Genomic DNA, 24223 nt, shown 5'->3' on the forward strand with positions numbered 1-24223 from the left:
TCAAATAATAACACCGTATATTGTCAGAGTGCCAGTTCTACGTAACTGAATAATCAGAATATATTGAGATGCACTAGTTTCATTTCACGCATTATCTCCCCAACATGCCAACGAATGTGCGATAACGATCACAAGCGTCACCTAAGCGTCTTTTGCCGAACACAAGGCTTAACTTGACCGCTGCGGATCGTTAACATGGGCAGCAATGCAGCTTCGACCACTGTGGGTTGACTCCAGCTCGCTACAAAGGGGGAATATGCGGAATTTTATTTGTTCTCATAAGTGTCCCCGCGTTTCTTCGGCGTGGCATTTTTGATATATTTGGCGACACCGTAGTATGCACGTTTTACCACCTGGAGGACACCGGACTATTGACCTTAATGGTGGCATGCTTATCCTATCCGCCATGGTCAAACGTTGACCACTGGTAGCGGCGGCGGCGGCGGCGGCGTGCCTCAGAACACGACCCCCGGATGGCCGAACGCGTCGAGCAGCATCTTCTTGTAGAGCTCGAGGTCGAGAGCCTCGATCACAGTGACGTTCCTGCCAAGAGCTGTGGGCTCGCTCCAGCTGCGCCGGTCCACCACCATCAGGCCGCGAGTGAGCTTCCCATGCAGCTCCACCGTGGCCTGCGGCGCAGATGTAAGCAGTTCACCTGCGACCTGAGGTCACTGAAGCGGTGGTCGCGGCAATGCACAGTCTACAATCACAGCAACACCTCCAGCGTCCCCCTACCAGACGGCAACGCACTTTTTCTCCCTCAACGGTACAGCTGCCGTGACCTGCTCGACCGCCGTGCGTAAAGAGCAATACATTCACAGCAGCCCAGCCGCCTGCTGTTTGCATAAATGTGTACACAATGTCACCCACGTAGATGACTGCTCGACCCTCGCACACAGCTTAGAAGACCAGGTACGCAACCAAAACCTTAAAAGTGGTGTACCAGACGACAAAGACTACATGCACTCGTACTCAACTGGACTCCAAAAGGTAACCCGTCGGGGGAAAGCGCATGGCTCACATGACTCGCACTGCTTCTCACAAACTGACTTAGTAAACTGGATACGGGAGTACATGATTCACACTCACCGGGCCACATCTGAAACAGTCTGCCGTTCGGCATAACAAAACCTTGCCTGCCACCTGTTATCTGCCAATGTTCTGCTACGCGTCATTCACCCGCTCGTGTTCTCCCATGTGCGTTACCGCGCTCAAGTTCATGGGGGCGGGAACTGCACAGCTGTTGTGAAATTGCAGAAAGTCTTTAACTTCGCAGCCAGGGTGTCCCCGGGCGACATAGATTTGACCGTGTGTCGGATGTTCCACGATGGTTTGACTGGCTTAGTGGCCAAACGTTTATCGACTTCTTCGATATATGCCTCGTACACAAAGTATTGACAAACGGGGAGCCATAGATTTTACGTTCTCAGCTATCCTACAACCAGGAAAAGACCGAACGCAGTACGCGCCAATCTAGTCATGTATCTCTTTCTCGCCCCAAAGAACAAACTTGGAAAGCGAGCAAATGCCTACCAAGCTGCGCCAATCTACAACTAGCGTGTCATCACCAATGCCTCGCGGGCTTATCTTCTTCTTTTAAGTCCTGTTTCCATAACACTTTTCAAAGCAACTGCCATTTTTAACCTCGTGTATGTCTCCTCGTGTCGTGTTACGCTTGTCGCCCTGTGACTGTCGATGTACCTGTTAACGAAGGTCTAAGAAAGGCCTAATAATGCGGAACGACTTGATAAAGTGCAATACAATACATTACGATGGCGGCATGCCACGCAATGGTGACTCAAAGTAAGCCTGGAGACGTAGGCAACCCGTCTAAATCTGTCCAGAAACTCACATGTCATTGTGCCCGGCACCGTGGCAGTTTAGAGAAGTAGACGAGTCCAGGTATCAGTATTAGGAATGGAATCATCTGCCTGACTATCGTATGCTCGTCTGAGTATACTGAGAGAGAGTATGCTTGTTATAGAAGTAGACGAGTCCAGGTATCAGTATTAGGGATGGGATCATCTGCCTGACTATCGTATGCTCGTCTGAGTATACTGAGAGAGAGTATGCTTGTTATAGAAGTAGACGAGTCCAGGTATCAGTATTAGGGATGGGATCATCTGCCTGACTATCGTATGCTCGTCTGAGTATACTGAGAGAGAGCATGCGCGTTAGAGAAGTAGACGAGACCAGGTATCAGTATTAGGGATGGGATCATCTGCCTGACTATCGTATGCTCGTCTGAGCATACTGAGAGAGAGTATGCTTGTTATAGAAGTAGACGAGTCCAGGTATCAGTATTAGGGATGGGATCATCTGCCTGACTATCGTATGCTCGTCTGAGTATACTGAGAGAGAGCATGCGCGTTAGAGAAGTAGACGAGACCAGGTATCAGTATTAGGGATGGGATCATCTGCCTGACTATCGTATGCTCGTCTGAGTATACTGAGAGAGAGTATGCTTGTTATAGAAGTAGACGAGGCCAAGTATCAGTATTAGGGACGGAATCATCTGCCTGACTATCGTATGCTCGTCTGAGTATACTGAGAGAGAGAGGGAGAGTATGCTCGTTATAGAAGTAGACGAAGCCAGGTATCAGTATTGGGGATGGAATCATCTGCCTGACTATCGTATGCTCGTCCGGCTTAAACGAGGTCAATAGCGCGGAAAACTACTCCATCAAGCGGAGTAGTTGTCCGCGCTACGTACGGACAACTACTCCGCTTGCCACTGTGCTACGACGGACAAGCCTTCCGTGACCGCCGTAGCACAGTGACAAACGACGGACAAGCCTTCCGTGACCGCCGTAGCACAGTGACAAACGACGGACAAGCCTTCCGTGACCGCCTTCCGTTCCTTCCGTGAAGCACAGTGACAAACCACGGACACACAAGCCCTTCATAGTCGATCAACGACTTCGAATAATGTGCAGACACTTTGCCTGGTCTACGCTGAGCTCACAAACTCGGTTTTCATACCGTGACATTAGCCCGATGCGAACCAGTGTGGCCACGCTTATAAAAGTTTCTAAAGGTCTCGTGATATTGTTAGAAACCACAAAACATGGCATGCGATACACGTCCACAGATGCATCGGCGTCACTGGATGTGATATAACAGGCAATAATATTTTCGGCGCTACAGGATAATGCATGAGTCACGTCAAAGTTCTTTGTTTCTACACGTTAGCGGCGTAGTGACAAAAGGGCAAGAGGCCATACCGTTACAAATGCCACATGCTGTCACCTCTGCTGCCATGAGCTGACAGTTCGACGAGCGCAAAGTGTGATGGCGTTGGCCCCCGTCCCGTGATCCTTCCTGACAGTATGTTTATTACCGCTAGTTCAACGACATTTCCCCCCCCCCCCCTTCAAACGGCAAAGTTCTCCTGCTCCGCGAGAGGAACGCTCTGTGTTTGGTAGCTCATCAGTGGCTCCTGGAACGGTTTCGGGCTCTGGGACGTCTTGCCTGCTCGATGTTGTACTACAGTTGTGATGATCACACGACATGTGATGTAACGGAGCATAAAGCTATAACGTGTGGTACACCGCAGCAGGCGCGCAACCAGAGCTTTGGCAAAGAAGGGGGAAGGGGACAGGGTTGAAAAAGGCCCCTGCTAGTGAAAATCCCCCCCTCAAAAACGTGGGACGTAACCCACTGTTCAAATGCGAGCGTGCATTTCTTTTACAAACACATTGTTTAAACTTTTTCCCTCTGTAATTGGAATGGAAGCCTAAAGCTACCGCGAAATAAATTCTGCCCGAATTTTGTAGTTATTAAACCGAAGGAATCGCTCGTTAAACGACTGAATGGAGGAAATCGCCGGAGCTCTCCATTTTTCAAATGGTCCAGTGGACTCTCTCCAAGCCGATAGAGCTCACAAGCTTCGTCAAAATTCGTACCCGTGTTCTACAGAGATATTAGAGATCCCACCATTATAGACTGTAGGTAGATCAAAATGAGTAAGCCACTTGTATTAACATGTCCAGCCCATGTTTTTTGAAAAAAAGATAAGCATTCAGTCAGACTTGATTATTGACGCAAATTATGTAGCGTAGTTTTAAACATGCGCGCTCGCAAATTTTAGCGGCAAAGACCTCGACGCCAAACGTCACACTCTCCATGGGTCGCGCAGCGTCGGCCCCACGGCTGGTACTAAGCCGTGGCCAACGGATGGACGAAAAGTATGCCGCATCTGAAAAGTGTCTTTGAACTATCCAGGATATCAAAACGTTTATTTCAAAGATAGTCTAGGCGTATATTTCACAGGTACGATTTTTAGATTGATGACAAAAACGGATTGGTTTTTACAGCCCTGCGAAATGTTGCTGTACTCTGGTGGTACAGGAAGACTAAACGTAAAAATCTTTACTTTCGTGTTTCGTTAACTGTTTATCTGTCTAGATGACAGCCTAAAAGTTGTGAAAATGATGCACCCAGTCTAATTTTTGAAGGGTGCGAATTCCTTTTGAAAGGTGCGAATTCCTTTTGAAAGACACTCGAAATCATTTTTCATGACGGTCGTTCTCGCCCGCACAGCCCCAGTCGCCTGTTGTTGCTTGCAATGGCTAACGCCACTCGGCTTCGTTCTCGCTATCCCTAGTACTCTTTCTGGAATTCCTCTTTCACCTGAGTAGCGTGCGTATAGTCTATGGGAAGCGTGGCAAGCGGTGACGTGTCACATCTTGGGAATCTGCAGCTAGGGCTTAAGATGGGAACCGTTGCTCTACAACTTGCTTATATCCAACCCAGCGTATCAAAGTCAATCGTTCATCCGAACACATAGCAGCCGAGTTTGATCATCCCTTCCTTGAGAAAAAGGCCGAATCAGGGTTGAGAAAAACACCGTCTGAAGGTTCAGAATGAAGCCTTCGAGGTATTTTCACCGGAGATCACATGACTACGCAGGACGGGACGCCTTCCATCTGGGAAGGGGGGGGGGGGGGGTGCGCTAACGGCCAGGCTTGGCGCGGGCATGGTGCAAGTTCAGTTACCAATGAGATCACCCGGTGAGGGACACTTATACGGACCGACTCATGTCATAAGAAAACGTACTCCACCTAAGAGCCCATTAATGGGCAACGCAGCATCGTCGCGTTCTGGCATCGCCCGCACGTCATACAGAGGAAACATTACGAAGAACGGTTAAAGCGCCTTTTGGTCCACGGTTTTTGACCACGGTTTTGGAACGGTTAAGAACCTTTTTCGGGAAACACTTTGAGTTGTGCTCAACCTACCCTCCCCAAATTTTGAAATCGCTGCGTACAGATCAATGGCAGGCGTGGCGTCGGGGGGTAGTGTATGGTGCGTGTAATGACCTGCGCTCAGCATGTGTCATCTGCTCATGTGCGGTATTTCACCGGCAGTGTGTGCAATTTAGATCAGCTGCAGCCTGCTGCAGAACACATCCTGCCACTCCTCTCCGCAGCGTGATTGCCGTCATGTGATGTCATCCCTGATGCGTGGCTGCGGCACAGTCATTTAAATGCGGGATAATGCTAAAAAATATATCCGCTGGAATGCGTTGCTGGTGATGTGCGGTGTATTCCAGAATATAGATGGGAACTAACGCGACATGAACTCCGCCGATTCTTTCGATTAGGTATATCTGAAGCGTTTCCTTCACCCTATCACCCACCGCGTTCGAAGGTGTCTGATTCCGTGGCGTTCCTTTGCGCACGCCGTTGCGGTGCGTAGATCTGGGCTTCCCTTCCGACAACGCATTAACTGCGACACGAGTCTACAAAAACGTCTGCCTTGTCCCCAGCCTCTCTCTCCGTAGAGTCCCTGTCTGGGCTGCTGCCAACTCACGTGGTGCGTCGACTGTTTGAGCACGATCTCGGGCCGGATTAGCATGGCGGCGGCTGCTTGGTCGCACGTGATCCAGTCGCCGAAGGTGCGGTCCTCAAGCACGGCGCGCTCGGCGGCTCCGAAGAAGCGGGCCGCGGGTGAGTCGACGGCGCCCAGCACCGTTTTCCTCCACGCCTGCCGGTCACGGGTGGTCAGGCCTTCCTCCAGCTCTGCCGGTGACGCCGTAGAGCTTACATGGGGTCGACTGCCAGGTTAGAGGAACGATAGACAGAGCTTGAACGTCGAAAGACCTCATATGACCTCGCCAGCATCGCTCATTGGAAGCACCAGAAGCCGCACGCAGATTTCGGGCTAGCGACTTGCATTGGTTCAACTGACCTGAAATGTTGACCAGAAGAGATTATGTGAAAAGGCTCGAGCATAACATTGGAAGACTTACGGGCGACACCAGTTGGTAGTGAAATATTTTCTCAAACATATGAGCTGGAGAGTACACAGGAGCTAGTGTGCAATTCCAGCCTTAGTTCTCGTGGAGCCTTGAAGGTTGCGATCAGGATGACAAGACCCTTGTGAGCCTATACAAATTATCCACTAATGCCTACCGAGAAGGCGTATTTTCACATGCATAATGCTATCTAAAACTCTTATATTAATGACACCCTACCCTTCCCCACACTGAAGGCTGATAGTTCGAAAGCATAGCGCATAATCAGCCTTTCTGGTCAATTTTTACTCTGCCCCATATTGTGTATCGATGCATTGGTTATCTTTAGGCTTTACACTATAGTGGTAAAGCCATGGCCAGCCAATCCCAGAGAACCACATATCTTACATGCGGAGCACCTCTAATACCCCCCAAAATGTACATATAAGGATCGTGACTTTCTGGATCCGAGGGCCCATACGACTTTCCGTTTTATGCTAATCCCTTCGGGAAATACGGGACTAGATAAAAAAGAGCTATTGTTATACATACGGGTGGAAAGTACAATGTCCGATTTTATATGCACATGATGGAAACTAAAACCGCATACGCACGTGCATTTTCATTTTGTTGGGATAACGCCAAGGCCCTAGATAACACGTGCCATGGAGCTTTTTATGTGGCCCAGGCACGCTCAGCATCATGCGCCGCTCAGCGCGGGGCAAAAAGCAGAAGATGCCGAGTTACATTGGTCAGCGAGATCCAAGATCGCAAAAGCACCACCTGCACAAAACTACGTCTGCGTCTGCAAGAAAAATTATGAAAGTCAGGTCTGTACTGGGGTAGAAATGCAATGAAGATACCTTGGGAAGATGCCGCTAAAATTATCTCGGAAGCAAACGCAAAAAAGGGAGATAGGGTTGAGCAAGTCAAGTCAGGCATGACCAACCCATCAAAAGTCATCTTGAAGATCGCTCAGGAAGTTGACACCAGTCACACAACCAAAAACTAGCATTTCCCTTCAAGGCGACTACCCAGTAGAAGCTGACAGAAGCCACTAATGAACAGCGGATGACATTTGGCAGCTGACTGAAGACCGAGGAAGAAGCTAATCCTTTTGTAACCACATCCAGTTCAGCGACGATATCACCTTCACCTGAAGGAGGCAGTTAATACACAAAACTGCCGGCTTTGGGCCTCGGAGCTGGCAGACAGAGCTGCTGGAGAGCCCGCTGCACAGCCCGAAGGTAACAGCGTGATGCTCCATGAGTTCGAGAGGCCCCATTGCGCTCCTCTCTTCCAATGTCCAGACGGCCACACGGCCTGATGCTCCATGAGTTCGAGCGGCCCCATTGCGCTCCTCTCTTCCAATGTCCAGACGGCCACACGGCCTGATGCTCCATGAGTTCGAGCGGCCCCATTACGCTCCTTTCTTCCAGTGTCCAGACGGCCACACGGCCTGATGCTCCATGAGTTCGAGCGGCCCCATTGCGCTCCTCTCTTCCAGTGTCTAGACGGCCACACGGCCTGATGCTCCATGAGTTCGAGCGGCCCCATTGCGCTCCTCTCTTCCAGTGTCCAGACGGCCACACGGCCTGATGCTCCATGAGTTCGAGCGGCCACATTGCGCTCCTCTCTTCCAGTGTCCAGACGGCCACACGGCCACGGCCAATCGACATGCTGGAGCGCCTCTGGAGACAGCTGGGGATCCGGGTAAAGTGGAGAACATGAGGTGCCAGCGTGGTGGGGAATCCCCACAGGCCGAAGGCAGGCTTGACATGGCTGAGGGACATTTTTGCAGCCCGCATCATCAGCTGCAGGACTGGCAACCCATGGTCGGCTCACCCTCTGGGTCTGATCCCTCCATATTATATATTATATGGTGGTTATGTGGTGGTTACCTCTATATTATATGGTGGTTACCGAAATGCCGGGTCCACAGGAAGAGCCCTCAGAGCCACGGTGATCTAAAAAGGGTACCAGCCAGCAGGCAGGCACAATCACAGCTAACAAGAGCGCAAAGGCTGTCGGTGAGCTGGCAAGGCGCACAGACCTCTGCCTCCTACGAAAGGGGAGGGGGGGGGGGGGCTCACCTGGAATTATTGCTCTAAAGAGTTCTCTAAGTGGTGACGAGGTGTTTAAGATACATGATACAAATATCCATGGTTCGGCGAATTTCTGCGTGAATATATTTGTTATCGTGACTTGCCACTTTCATGTTACGAGCGGATGAAATCAGGACACACTTGTCTTTACATTATGTATATATCAATACCAGGTGAACAACAGGTCGTACATAAGGATACCACTGCTGTATGGGGCATGCTGGTACTCTTCGGTTGGTATACAGATCGTTATCAACATGGCCTGTGCATGACATTCCTGACATCAACTGTAGCCTGGCTGGGTTGCGTGTCATTTGAGGTTTTGACACCTTATTGGAATCGATACATAAAATGGGTTTTCTTCATCATATTACAGGGCACTGAAGCGTGACAACGTGTCGCAAGATCTGGGAGCAGTTGTGTCCGTGGTCTATTCGTCCCGATGCGGCCCGTCGAGGGTGACACAAGTGCCAGACCTGGGGGCAGTTGTGTCTTCGCCGCCATGGTTGTGCCGTGCGCGGTCTGTTTTGTATCGTGCCAGTGCGCGCCGTCGTGTGCCAAGACAGATATATCTCCTGCATCGTAATACGACTGACATGTCGTTGAACCGTTACATTGTTTATCATTGCTAGACATAATGCAAGGTCTCTTCAATGCTGGGGTGTCTCGAAGTAACTGTCGATAAGACACGAGCCATGCGTTGCGCGCGGTCAAAGGAGCTTTAATATGATGACAGTTGATGCAATAAAACATACCACAGTGCGATGCCGTAAATGCTTTGAATCAAACACTTGGTGGTATCCAGACGCTGACGTGGTAAATGGATGGCGGAATTTGTCTGCCCCGATAGCTAAGTTGGCGCCTACGTTGTCACTCCGTCACTCGTGGCAATGTGGGTTCAAGTCGGGATTGTTGCTAATGTAAAGCCAATGGAAGATATACAAGTTTGAACAAGTCCAAACACGGTCACCAGCTCTTGACCAAACTTTTACCGGGTATAATGGCAACTACACTATTGTCATCAAATAGATTTAATTCAATTTTCTGTTGCATATCACCAACATTCTAACTAAGTATGGGCAGTTGAACAATTTTGTTGACTCCTTACTTCTGTTACGGCCTCTGTATTTGTTTTTCAATGGCAATGCTACAAATTGCAACAATCTTATTCCTTATCATATAATACGTTGCTGAACATCAAATTTGAAAAAGGTAGCCAACATACACATTCAAAAACCCATTCTTCATGCCATGTCTGCCAAGCAGCCACTACAATCACACTGAATTGGGTGGTTGTTAGCTAAATCTTTTTCAATTCATTTTTGTAGTTCACGAAACATCCAATAGATTTCAGCAGCATCCCCACTTACGCCAAGAACTCCTCAGAAATGTGACGCCGGGTGCGGCCGGGAAGGGTGAGTCCACGCACCCTTAAAAGGAGCGTTCCACATTTACATGGGGTTTTGAACTAAAATACCCATTTTGAAGAACTTGCGGTGCTGTTCACAATTCTGCCCTTCTTAAGACCAAAGCCCCTCTAGTTTCTGTTCTATTCGCCGCGTAGATGGTGAAAGGCATATCGGGGAGCGTATTTCAAAGTCACCTTGGCATTCATGACGCCATACTAACTTTATTCAAATTCTGCCAACCCATAAGCCATGCTATAATCAAGGCCAAGAAGAATGCAACTATGAAGGCGTTCGTATCTGGCGTTCGTGAGCGCACTTTCCAGATATGACAGCCGTCAATTGGCTCTCAATTGATATTATGTAAGGTGCGATGACCTCATCAAACCACGCCACATTGAGGAGCATACTTGCTAAACAGGGAATTGTGTGGTCTGGGGCACTCTTTTCCACTTAACAAGCATATCAATATTTCAATGTGGGCTTGTTTCATCATATCTGATGTTAGTTTCAATAGCCTTTAATGTGAAACATTCCCTTTAACAGGGGCATTGGGTGCACGCCCTAGGCCGACCGGGCGGGTAGGTGAATGCCTTTCCAGAGGGTAGCTGAGTGATCACTGATGTGGGCAAGCTCTTCTACAAAAGTGACATCTGCTGGTTGAGAAACAGGTGGTATATTCAATGGGAGAAACTAGGGGCTAAAAAACGCACCTGGAAATGTTCCACATTTAGAGATATTAAAACAGTCACCAGGGGTGATGAAGTAAACTCATTTAGAACTAATGGTGCACTTTTAACTGGAAAAGACTGCTCTATACAACACAATTTCTCTGTTACATGAACATGCTCCTTAATGCGTCATTGTCTGATTTCGTCAGCGCATCTTACATATTTTTGATTGAGAGCCAATTGGCGGCGTAGTGTATAGAAATCACGCTCACGAACGCCACATATGAACGACTCAACAATCATATTTTTCTTGGCTTGATCGCCACACGGCCAATGCAATAGCAGAATTTTAATGGCGTTATTATGGCGTCACGGCCATCTGAGTAACCTTAAAATAGCCTGCACGAGACAGTATGCCCATCTTCGCGGATGTATAGCTCAGAAACTAAAGGGTTTTAGGTCTTAGGAAGGGCAGAGCTTTGAATTGCACCGAATGATCTTCAGTATGTCTATTTCAGTTGAAAACCCTATGCAAATGTGAAGCACAGTCTAGGCGCTCTCTTTTGGACTGGGATGGACATCGGACCCCCTTATTCTATCTTCGCTTCATCCTTCTTCCTAGCGACGCCCTGCATGTTCGGGCAGGCTGCATGCGTCAGCCATGAGCGAGCCAAGAGGCCCCGGGAGGGAGACCGCAATCGGGCGCCGAGCGCACCCCCGCAGACGGGTCCCTGCGAGGGCCACGGCTAAGCGATTTGACCCCCCCCCCCCTCCCCCCCCCCCCCCAGGCGCATGCAGTCCTGCCCCACCGTTATCCATCCTCCTTTATCTCATAGCCCTGAAATGATCATTTCTGGTCAAAAGGACTGTAGCTCAAATAGCCAACTGGGATGGCCTCCGGTCGGTGTCCGCGGTTGTGTTAAAGGTCAGGTGACGTGAGAGGGCAGCACGGACCGCGCTGGGCATTGGAGTGCTGAGCATTGCAGCAGTTGGCCCGATATTTTGCGATCGGGTGGTGGAGCTGGGGCTCATACAACAAACACTGTTTAGCGCAGACACTGGTTAGATCCATCTAATGACAAGATTTGGACGAGATCCTTTTTTAAGCATGCACATATCGGCATCACGCCAGAAAAGGTATCTTCATTATAGCTCATGTTGAAGGAAGTGTTTCACATTTGCATTTCATATTTGCATGGGGTTTAGAACAGACAGAGCCATCTTGAAGATTATTCGGTGCATGTCCTGCCCTTCTTGAGACCCAAACCCCTCTAGTTTCTGAGCTACGTGTCCGCGAAAATGTGCAAACTTTTTCGGGGAGACTATTTCAAGGTCACCCAGACACCCATGATGCCATAATAATGTCATTAAAATTCTGTTATTCCACTGGCCAAGCAACGATCGAGGCCGATAAAATATGATTGCTGAGTCGTGTCTGGCGTTCGTGAACACAACTTTCAAATATAACGGCCGTCAATTAGCTTTAAATCAATGTTGTACAAGTTACGATGATGTAACCAAACAATCATGCATTAAGGAGTATGTTTACTAAGCAGAGATGCTATGTCGTCTGGAGCAGCCATTTCCACTTGAACGTGTAAGTAAGCTCACTTCATCATATCTGATGCTTGCTTTAATATCTTCAAATGTGGAACATTCTCTTGAAATATCGGCAGCTTCGCGTCAAAAATAGCTGACGTGCAGAAAATGGTAACAAAAACAACGGGCCTGCCTTCGTCGCCGCCTCGCGCCATTACGACAAAACCGTCTTATCCCACCGATTTTCACAAAAGCGCCACCGCCTGACGCGGCGCAGTGACGCGGCGACCATGGGTCGGGCCCTAGCGATCATTGGGGAACCAATGCATGTAGCTGGCAGGTCGCTGAGCTATTGCGTGGCAGCGCACTACGTTTGAGCGTAGTCGAGGTTGGCTGATTTCTGTTCAACATGAAGGCTCCACTGCTGTCGGCTGCATACACGTCAGCCAGCCGCGGTGTGACAGCTGTCACGCTCCTGACCTTTTCCTCAGGGCAGTATAAAAGACGAGACATTTCAGGAGGCGTTGCCCATGCTGACGAAGGCACCGCACCGTTGAACGTCGGGCAGGCACGATGCGTTTCGTCTTTGCGCTTGTCGTCTGTGCGCTTGTCGTTGCAGCGCTGGCCGCAACTGCCGAAGGTAAGGCGGCTCTTCTTGTGGCTGGTGTCTATGTGCAATTGGGGCTTTGCGACGCAGTCAGCTGCTGAGGCTATACGGGGCCGACTGGCTCTCACCCCAGCAGGAAGGGCGGGCACCACGGAGATTCGAAGCCTGCTCCCTTGGTTTCGCAGGCTGTTTAACCACTGCACTATGGGTACCCTCGCCATGATCTGTAGGTGTGACAAAAGGTGGTATATCTACACCTACATTTATGTGTTATCTACTGCTTAATATCGAGTTTTATGGATCTAGATTGAACGTTACAAAGGTCATATCTGTTGACGACACACGTTTGGTCTTATCCACATTCCGTTCTTTTTGCAGGGTCATCTTCATGTCGGGGCAAAACGCATCCTTGCACGCGTTGTCCCAGAAAGGGCAGCAAGTACGGATGCATTCAGACTTGCTGCAGATCGGGACGTCGAGGCGGTGGTGATGATGATGGCGATGATGATGATGATGATGATGATGACGGTGGCAGACGGCATCACGGCAAAAGGAGGCGAGGCGGTGACGACGATGACGATGATGATGATGACAATGGCCACCGTCGTCGTGGTGGAAAGAGACGAGGCGGAGATGACGACGACGATGATGATGATGATGACAATGGTCGCCGTCGTTGTCATGGTTGCAAGAGACATGGCGGTCATCATGGCGGCAAAAAGAGGGGCGGAGATGACTAGACACTTTCGCACGGCTTCCAGCCGCCCGTCAGCTAGATTGTGACGGAAGAAGTGTGCAGCCAGGTGCGACAAGATATCACGGGCGCATTGAACGATCTTCACACCCCAGGACTTCGATAGTATGACAGCGGGTGGCATCGTCGAGTCTCGATTTAAATGGCGGCTCCACCCGGTCCACACGGGATTATCGCTTTCCATGCGTTGTTGCACTGGATCTGCCATCGAAGCGCCAGAGGTTGACAACGGTGCTACCCATGTCATGTCTCGGTTTTGTTTGATTTCAACAGTTGCTATGTTTGGTTCAAATACAGTCATACAAAGTACAAAGTGCAAAGGCAAGGTGTTATACAAGGTGCGAAAGTGTATCTACGGGCGAAATCCATTGCTGCCATTAGTAACGGCACGTGATGGCAACACGGTCGAGAAGAAATCGCGCTAATCGGTGGTTTCACATGAACCCTTCACAAACAGCACGCATCCGACTCCTAAGTGGCTATCTGAAACGCTATGTCATAGGCCATTATGCATGCGATCTGCATTTTCATGCATGCCGTGGCTTACACTGTGATCATTCGTGATACCGGCAAATCTAGCAGCATGGCCTGTGTGGGGCGTCGAAGGCAGGCGAGCGTCCAAAGGAAAAGGTCACCTGACACGCACCGTGAAGCCCGCAGCCGATTGTTCAGCCATTCATGCACTTACGAGCGAGGCCACACGGCCCGTGTGCGGGCGTAACTGACCATGTCGAGGCCGTGTGCGGACGTGACTGACCATGTCGAGGCCGTGTGCGGACGTGACTGACCATGTCGAGGCCGTGTGCGGGCGTAACTGACCATGTCGAGGCCGTGTGCGGACGTAACTGACCATGTCGAGGCCGTGTGCGGGCGTAACTGACCATGTTGAGGCCGTGTGCGGACGAGACTGACCATGTCGAGGCCGTGTGCGGGGCGTAACTGACCATGTCGGGGCCGTGTGCGGACGTGACTGACCATGTCGAGGCCGTGTGCGGGTATGACTGACCATGTCGAGGCCGTGGTTGAGGCAGACCTCCCACGAGGCGATTAAGATGGGTCGGCGCACGGACGCGAGCACGATGTTCGCCGCCTCCGGGTCGCAGACGAAGTTGAACTCGCCGGACGGCTTCACGTTGCCGAGGCCTGCCGGGCAGCGGCAGCTTCGCACGCGCGCTCACACTAGTAAAGGACGCGGAATTCACCGGCTAGGTGTGACCACGGACGGCTTTAACCACAACACATGGAAACGTAAAAGTCTCGACTGGCGCAGGTGCATGACAGGGGGGGGGGGGGGGAGGAAGGGCTCCCTGCATGCCATGCAGCTCCCCTGTTTCTTCTTCGGCGGATCTCCCGAATCGCTCTGCACGTCGCTGCAGCAGAGTGTAAATAAGTTCGGTCGTACTCATTTGACAGCTTGCTAATCTCAACTATCTGTCGTGTCAGGGCATTGGTAAATTGTTTCGTTTGCGAGACTTGGCATTGAAAAATTCGGTGGTCCACGACGCATGTTTACCCTTTTGTAAACCAAATATTCTTGTTGGATGATGTTAAAGGTGTGAGTTGGCTGTATTTGATATCAATAAAAAAATAAATATCGACCTTCTTTTTTGGTATCGTGACGTGTGCGCTAAAAATAACCAACCGTCAATATGCCAGGACGTAAAAGATAAACGAATATTTCAAGCAATCATTAAAATATATTTTCAGCTATTATTGGAAACAACGTCAACCGCTCACCATCATGCATCGTAATAATTGCTGTGATATATCCTCTCAGCAGTTACGGCCCGGTTTGCTGAAGGCCAATGCAAGTTTGCAAGATGATGGAATTCATGTGCTTCGTGCATTGATCATGCAGATGATCAATGCTCGCGACCACTTCATAGTATCCTAGGCGAAGCCAAGTAAAATCCAGGAAACTAAGACAAAGCCCTATAAATCCCGTTATATCGCGAGTAATAGCAACCATCATTGTTGGCATGAGCATCATTAAACGTCAAGGTTGTATTAGGTCATGTTTTCGGGACCGCGCAGTGTTTTTACAAACCTTTCACAGTGCGTAAATTTTGTCTTCTTACCATGACGATAGCTTGTGCGAAATGATTCGGAAAATGTCATAGGAGGTCATGCACTGACCTCAGGTAGCCTCACGCCACCGCATTAAAGTAAATGGTTGCGCAATTTGACCTTTGATATACTCCATCACATGTCGACGGGCGCTTGAGCCCTGAGCTTATAAGATGTACAAAGTTTTGGCCATAGCTACCGCTAGCTACCCATAGTAGAAACAATGTTAACAAGAATTCTAGGCACAATAACAATCAATAATCTATTCCATACATTTACAAACCAAAGGTACTTTTTCCTTTAAAGCCCCGCCACGTATCCACATAAAGGTCTTGATGAGTACGTTGGCCCAAATTCATGGATAGCTCATGGACCACCCGTACGAAATAAGCGAATGTGATCAAACATTGGTGACGTTTCGCTAAGGAATTTTGCGACTCATGCCTGATATAAATTAGACAGGCATTGAGCTGCTAGTTTTTAGTCATTATGAACTGGGAACTCAGATTTTGGCACTTGGATGAATCTTATCATAGCTTAAGGTCAAAAATATGACATCTCATGACATATAACATTTCCATCGTTTGCGCGTGATATCACCCGATGAAAAAAGGCAAATGTTCTGCATATTTGCACATGGGCGTAACCCTTTCTCTGGGATTGGTGGACAAATCAGGATAAAGTGGGCGTGAGGGGAGGGGGGGGGGGAAGGGAGGAACACCCACTAAAGAGACATTACTCTAGATGTAAAAATGCGAAAGGTGCATTTTGCTGGCGAAGGTCGGGGGAAAATGCCATTTTCGGAACATTGTAGGTGACATTTCTCCCTCCCCACAATGGTTACACCCAGGCACGTACGTGCATTGCGTTCCAAAACTGCTGTTTTACAAATACGGTTACTATGCCAAATGAAGCAGATGGCAGCCAAAGACCACAATTCATACTAACCCAACACAGTGACATCAATAAAACGTTTTTATTCTGCAATCAAATGCCATTTATCCTTTCTGAACTACACCAGAGCCCGTGCACTAGAGCCCTAGTCAGTGAAAAACACATGGTCGTGTACTTCATTCACGTGCCGTTATAAAAAGTACATGGCCATGCGTTTTTACACCACACCATTGTTTCAATATTTGTCAACCACCATTGCGTATGACGGACGATTTTCTAGTATCAGGAACCAGGAGAGGCTATTATCTCGCGCGCGAAGGTCACGTTCTGTAAACCCTGGGCCGGTTGAGGTTGGCCGGCCGCCCGGACAAGCCGGATCAAAACAAAGGGATCACCTTCGTACGAACTCCATGGAGTGGCTCGCGCAAAGTAGACATGCGGGCGATCAAAAAAGTGAAATACAACTATGTGTAGAGGCCTCTTTTGGATGTACGTTTGACTACACCATTGCTCTTATATTTTGTTGAAACACCGCATGACTGCCATAAGAGACACATCCTCGTGAACAGTACGGCAGGCATCGGATCGTCTGTGGGAATGCGTGAAACGGTGAAGATGAACGAGGGATTCGAGAGGGGATCACCCTCTGCATAAAGTGTCGAATCAGATTATCAAAGAATACCGACTGTTTGCCGGTGCCCGAAAGCCAGGTCAGCTCTTCAGTTCAGCGGATTAGAGCGGTTTCAACAAAGAGAACAATGACGGAGCTGGATCTGCGCAGTTTGAGGAGTGGTCTTTGCCCCAGGAAAAGATAAGCCAGTACGTCGCTGAGAAGGCGGAGCATATTCTTGACAAATCTTCATTGACGACGAACCAGTTTTTATGGTTCGAATCACGCACTTCAAGTGTTTTTAAAAGCCAACGTCAATAAATGGCACGATCCATTCTTCCGAAGAAGTTCGCTGGGGACTGATTGGTGCAACTATGACCTGACAGAGTTCTCATAAACCTATCTGAGCTTCAAAGAAGGTGATGCTGGATAATACCAAACGAATCATTCCAAGAGACAGTTACTGCTTGAGGGACACAGCAGTTTGATAAATTCCACTAGTTAATTTCGGGGCACACGGCGAAGATAGCAAGGCGATAATAAATCTAGGCAAGAATAGATAGATAACCTTCAGCCTAAACAACATTGACCCTCTGGAAAGCCTTTGGAGACTTGTGGGTTGGTAGATGAGCAAAGATCAGGATAAGAGTAGATGGAAACATTCGTTTTTGGCGTTCGGCTTATCACGTTAATAAAGATAGGAAAGAGAAAAGGAGGGAAAACATCCTTAGTGCATGATAACTCCTTTTACTCTCTTTACCCACCTGATGATGGCCAGCGCCGAAAAGTCATGCCCTCAACTACTTTTCTCCCGAAATTTACTCTTCTGCCAGTCTACAAGTTCTAAACAGTCTAGGACTTAAGGTCATCTATATATGTTCAAATAAAATTCCTTTTAAAATACTACTCCTCCCCTAAGTCGATCGGTCAAACCGAGGCTTTTATAAGCATAGGTCTATAGGTGAAAAAGGAGTAAAATATCAGGTGAAGCATGTGTCAGTGATGTAGACTATGGAAATCTGCCCGAGTGCATGTGATGGTTGTAAAAAACAAAGATGTTGTATTCGTAGTCACTAGTTAGGCGTGGAGAGGCATAACTGGTTATTCAGTAGTGTAAGCACATGTACATACCTATTTAAAGTACAGCACCTGCAATAATTGAAAACTCATTGAATGGCTCCCATATTTTTTTATTTCGTAATAAACATGTTACATGCCCGCACTGTCTTTTTCGCGCAGAATATTTCAAGGCCACTCAGGTACGCATGACACCATAGAAACATCATCCAAGACCCAGTACCCCATTGGCCACGCGGCGTTCAAGACCAAGAAGAACGTAATCGTCGAATCCTTCATATCCGAGGTTCGTGGGCGCGATTTCCAGATATAATGGACGTAAATTGCTTTCAATCTATGTTAAACAGGTTGTGCAAGTTTCAATAATGAATCACGTTTTGTGGCACATAGTATAAGAAGTTGGACATAGGGGCTAGTTATTACGGAAAAGAGACTTGTTATAAAGTACTTAATAAAAGCGTCATAACTGAGTATGTGAATGCAATTAAACGCATTAAACTGACGGACAAATATGCAAGAACACCACGAGAAAGGGTGTTCACCCGAGCACATGGGGATATTGGGTTAGCAAACACTTCCAGCACCGCCACGGCCCACCTCTCGGGAGACTGAACTACCACACGTGAGTGTTATGGTGGCAGTTTTGGTACGGCTAGTCTGGTAACACCTCAACGTCACGCTAACTTTTCGTGATGTCATCCAACAATGGCGTATTGAGGAGCACATTTACTGAATAGAGTCATCGTGCCGTCTAACAGTGTTTTCCATTTCAAAGTTTACCAGTAGTTCTAAGTGAGTTTATTTCATCATGTGTCATACTTGCGTTAATATGCTTAAATGTGAGGCATTCTCTTTACTCACTCACATTCAATGTAATATTCATGTCACAAAAGTAAACCGGCGGTTGGACAAAATTTTAGATGGTCGAACCTGAATGCGTCATCTGATTTCTGCTTCGCACATAACCGTGTTATTTTGTTCAATTTTGTTTTGTGTCGTTCTGCTTCTTGTTTTTTTTGTTTTGTTTCGCTCTGGTATGCCGGGCACAAGTTTAGCAAAAGGACTCGCCGCCCGTCCCGGCCCTCCTCCCATCCTCCTCCTCTGCCGTCAAAGGTGACGAAACAGCGAGCTCCAGGCAGAGCCAAAACGTTTTGGCTACCCAGTGAAATCGTAAAGGCACATATAAATGCCACTGATGGTGGGACAGTGCAAGCGCATAATGCGCAGAAAGTCAGTGACAGTTCATGCATACACGTTGGATCACATCATAAATGAAGACACGCATATGTCTGACCTGTGTAGTTTCCACCCATAAGGTAGATATCATTGATATTCGTCATGAACTCCTGGTCCATGCGTGCAGCCAAGGCGATATTTGTTAGTGGTCCCAGTGCCACGACCGTCAGCTCCCCTGGAAACGAGATTTGACGCACTGGTGAAACATTAGAATTATGAGGAGATATAGGAGATGGAATAAAATGATAGGAGGAGATGAAACACAAGACATATACAAACCAACAGACGCTTGAAGCTGATATTGTGTACAACCCTAAGTATATCAGGACGGCCTGTACTTGCTAGTAGAAGTCAGCTCCAGCGATCATTGTGTCAGTCTGAGTGCACACCATAGCGCAAAGGTAACCTTTGCTCGTCCAGTGTTGCAATTTCCGGCAATTGTTTTGCTCTTATTTCTATGCTGGTGCTCAGAACGAGCCTGTTCAACTTCCACTCCATTTTGAGACCAACCTCTATAGATCAAGAGCAGAAACAACAAATTCGTATCGGGTTAGACAACGCGTATGAATTTCAAAGTTTATCTTATGAGCTGCACTGCTTTTGTGCGAGGGTCTCTGAAAATCTGGCAGCATCTGCAGCGGCTTCCTGCGCAGGGACCACCGCTGACCGTGGTCAGGGGAGGACTGCCGCCCGCTGCGCGCGACAAGCCCACGGCCCTGACAACAGCTGCGCGCGACAAGCCCACGGCCCTGACAACAGCTGCGTGCGCCAGAGGGCGGCCCTGACAACAGCTGCGTGCGCCAGAGGGCGGCCCTGTCATGCGGCCCTCACTCCGCGCCTGTTGGTCAGGCCGCCGCGGCCACCGGAGGGAGCCGACGTGCTGCCACCTGCCGGCCGCCAGCTGACCTGCGCCGGCGCGCCGCGTTATTGTTGGCGCCAGGCGCGGATCCAGGATGCTCCTCGGGGAGGTTTTTCCGAAAGGGCCGCTGGACTGAACACATAATATTATATATATATATATATATATATATATAAATGTATACATATACATATGATAGATACAGGTATAGATGAATACTCATAATATACTCAATACTACCCACTACTTAATTGATAGTGGAGTAGTACAGCGTCAAAAAGGTGACCACCTTCCAGCTCTAAAACTTACAAAAATGTGAAAACGAATCGTCGAAACATGTCATGACACATAGACAAACACTTATCTTTTTTCTATTTCCCTACGGACTCGATTGGCGGTGGTGGTCGGGGGCAGGCGGTTCCGCGACACTAGGAGGTCCTGCGTGCCACCGACAATCGGATAGCGGACATTAAGGACGCTCGCCGCTGCCGTCCGGGTGGCATGCTGGCAAACAGCGGTACGTGGGGTGAACATGGGTCGGACCGCCAACGAAGCCCGCGAGTCTTCAAGGGGCCTGCACACAGCAAGGTTGGCACAGTGGGTGCCTAGATCACTCATTTACGCCACGGCAATCCAGGACGTTGCCAGTCGACGGTGCCATGGAGTCTCCCTGACGAGCGCCAGTGATGATCCTGGTCATGACTCACGCCCCCTCGCGCTCTGTTTACGTAACACACCGCAGCCACGCCACAGACCGGGAGGCAGTACAGCACATGGGAGGGGCGTGGGACTGGATAAGCTTACGGATTTTGGGGGCGTGAGGTGGTGACGTATCTCATACAGAGAACAGCACTTCTTGACAGCATTCAGTACGTTTCTTCTCCTAGGAAATAGTAGAGCTAATGGCCGCCCCCAGCATCTTCACAGACGGAGAGCGGGCTGTTTTTTGTCCAGCAACGGTAAGCTTAAATGATAAGGGTTGTTTAGGGACTGTAGAGTACCGAAAAGGAGAGACATTGCTTTAGTGGAATTCATGTTGGGCAGTTGGATGTGAAGTAGGATCACTGGGATGGTTTCCTCGTGCCGGGATTTCTAAAGGTGATGATGCGACAAGAAAGCTGGTGATAATGATCAAATAATTGGTCGGGATGAGAGCAGTCCAGCAGTTAGATACCGTCGGCGTGGAATGTCAGACGTCCGCGACGGATGCAGGCTGCATGTCAAGCGCGGTGGTCCTGGGAGGGATAAAGACCGATTAGGGATATCGGAGGAGTGCCGTGAGTCAGGAGAAGGAAGAGACAACCGCCTCTTACCACCTACCGCCAAACGGCAAGACAGGTTGTTTGAAGCACCTAGGATCGATGTCATACAATGCTTCCAGACGAAACGCCTTGGGTCGACACTATCGAAGACACGACTCAGATCAATTAAGGTGACGGCGACGGTGGGACCACGCCGACTCCAGAACCCCCCCCCCCCCCCCCACCCACACACACGCACCTCACCGCCACAGCGTTAGTAGTGTGGTAAATGTAATGTGGTACCTGACATTACTAGCGATACCATTGAGACCGGAGTTGTGATGAGGAAGGACAGAGGCCACTTTCCAGAAGGCAGGAAAAACACAAGAGACATCAGATATGTTGATGGCATAGAGCAAGTGGCTTCTTAGAACAAGGAGACATTTAAGTAACGTATACAGCGGCACACCGCTTCGTCCTTTCACCCTGGATGATGACAGCCCACTCGTAGCAATCGAAAATTTAAGCAAAGTAGTGTGATGCTGCCTTAGACTGGCAGCAGTCACGGCACTCCAGGTGGCAGGCCAAGGGTGTCGCTGCCATTTCGGCAGCGATACATGGGCTGACGAAAACCAAATACCATGCTATGGACAGGTCCACCTCGGCGCCACTCCTCCCTTCGTGGGCTGGAAAGCGAAGTTATCACTGCTTCACAAGAAACCGGCATGGCCTGTGAGCAGGGTATCGGAAATATATCAAGCTTCGACGTCGCAAAGGGGCCTTGCCGCGGCTTCAAAGACGCCGGTAGGCCGGGAGTTGGGTTTCGGCCCGGGTTGTTGGTTTCGGCAGGACAGAAATGTTTATGTTATTGACCACTGCAAACGACGACGAGGGTTATAGCTCTTAAGGGACGCTGCACGTCGACCGCACTCCACCACACGTGCATGATTTTTGTCACTTTCCGATCCATTTTCGCCTCCCGGTATACCGAGCCCCAGTCGGCCTGCAGAAGATGGAGACAGAGTGCGTCCCAGCTGACCTTGCGCCATGGACGTGCGGCGAAAGGCGTCTCTCGACAGCGAGAGATCGACGGAATGGTCCACAAACAACGATGATCAGGTAATATGCAATGGCTTCAGACAACACATGGACAGATGACGCCAAGTTAGGCATATTGGTGACGCCATGACGCCATTATGACGCCAAGTTAGGTGACGATGTGACCGGAAATAGTCTTGGTGGGGTCCAAATGTGGTGGCGTCTTAATGAGTTATAACCGACTGAGGTCCTTAACCAAATAGCTGTGGTGACGCGGACCAAACCCGTCCGCACATAAACGGTCAGTGCTCATGTCACACAGACAGAAGATTGGAGTACACAACACACCTGGTCATTTAAGTTACCCAGACCCCCGTCGCAAGTTGGAAGAAGGAGACAAAGCACATCCTATTCCAAAGTTGGAGCCAGAGGGATCTCTTTTTCTCTTTCTCTCTCTCCTCCTCTCCTCTCACTCTCACTCTCCTTCTCGCTCTCTCCTACTGTTCTCTATCGCTATAAAGCATGACTTGCAAAGGCGAGTTTTGTCAATAAAGGCAACGCTTGCTTCACAATGTTGTTTAACAAGTACCATCCAGCATACTCAAGATCAATTACTACCAGAACAAAGAATTCCAACTGTTGCAGCTAAAAATTCCAACTAGTGTACCTATATGTCTGAACATCATTGGGATCACGACGAAATATGGCAAAAATATGAAAGTGTTTGTCACAACTTACGGCATGGAGTGCCTTCCATTGTCAAACTCTGATCCAAAGATGTGAGGCTCGTTCTATCATTGTCAGTCTTTGTCTTCCTGAGCAATATTCTTGCTATTGTTGGAGTAGAAGAGCAGCCTATAGTCGCCTTGTAGCTTATTTATTTAGCCCATCATATTGCGCACTTGAAAGCTTACAGTCCATGTCGCACGGGTCCCGCTGTTTAGTCTGGACCCTATCTTCGAGAGCCATACCGTCAGCAGGCAACGACAGATCACTGGGCAGGAAAAGCCAAGTGCACGTAGGCCGGGAGGAACGCAGGTTCCAGTGAATCTCTCCAACCGTGCGTCACCAGCGCACAGGCGGCGCGATATACCCACATTCCTGTCAGCGTAAGGGACCGTGTGACCCATACCTAAGCGCGCGCCCCACCTGACTTGCGTACGCCTGGCACCCTCCGACGTCAGCGTACGACGTCACCTGACCCAGTCTGACCTTTGTGCTCGCTGGCGAGGCGAGAGAGTGCCGTCACGGCATGCTCCGGCCGCTGTTTGACTGCGGGCAGCGGCTCCTCGAAGCGGGCGTTACCGAGCCCGTTCTCCCCGTGGTATTGGTAAGGGGGGTCATCTGTTCCACTCAGCAGGAAGCAGTGAGCGCCAGCATACACAGGCACCTGCAGGGCAGCAGGCACCTGAGCATTAGCATTCACAGGGACCCACAAGGCAATGGGACCTAGAGCACCAGCATACACAAAGACCCACAGGACAATGAGACCTTGAGCACCAGTATACACAGGGATCACGGGACAACAGGCACATGAGCACCAGCATAGACAAGGACCCACAGGACAATGGGACCATGAGCACCAACATTGCGAGACAGTAGGCACCTGAGCACAAACATTGTGAGACAACACACGCCTGAGTACCAGCATTGCGAGACAATAGGCACCTGAGCAACAGCGTATGCAGCATATTTGCACAAACGCTGTACAGTGCACATGCATCATGGCATGCGAAGCAAACGAGCCAAACGGACGTGCAAACGCGCCTGCAAACGAGGGATCAGTAAGGCAGGATGGGGGGTGCCAACGTACGCCAGGATATGTCAAGCAGCCGCGGCATTTGAGCCCCAGCTTACACGCGGACCAGAAAACCAGGATAT

At 49.4% G+C, this 24223-nt stretch overlaps 1 protein-coding gene across 1 annotated transcript; it reads right to left on the reverse strand.

The window, feature by feature from the left end:
- LOC119108832 (uncharacterized protein C1683.06c) lies at positions 1–23732 on the reverse strand (the record flags this gene model as incomplete). The annotated part of the gene is given in 5 exon segments (XM_037232376.1): positions 1–629; positions 5815–5988; positions 14327–14463; positions 19263–19379; positions 23555–23732. Coding segments are annotated over 5 exon segments (780 nt in total), but the record flags the coding sequence as incomplete, so codon positions are not given.
- Positions 23733–24223: the final 491 nt, after the last annotated feature.

This window comes from Pollicipes pollicipes, unplaced genomic scaffold (assembly GCF_011947565.3).
Source record: "Pollicipes pollicipes isolate AB1234 unplaced genomic scaffold, Ppol_2.1 Scaffold_6772;HRSCAF=8026_pilon_pilon_pilon, whole genome shotgun sequence".
NCBI lineage: Eukaryota > Metazoa > Arthropoda > Thecostraca > Pollicipedomorpha > Pollicipedidae > Pollicipes > Pollicipes pollicipes.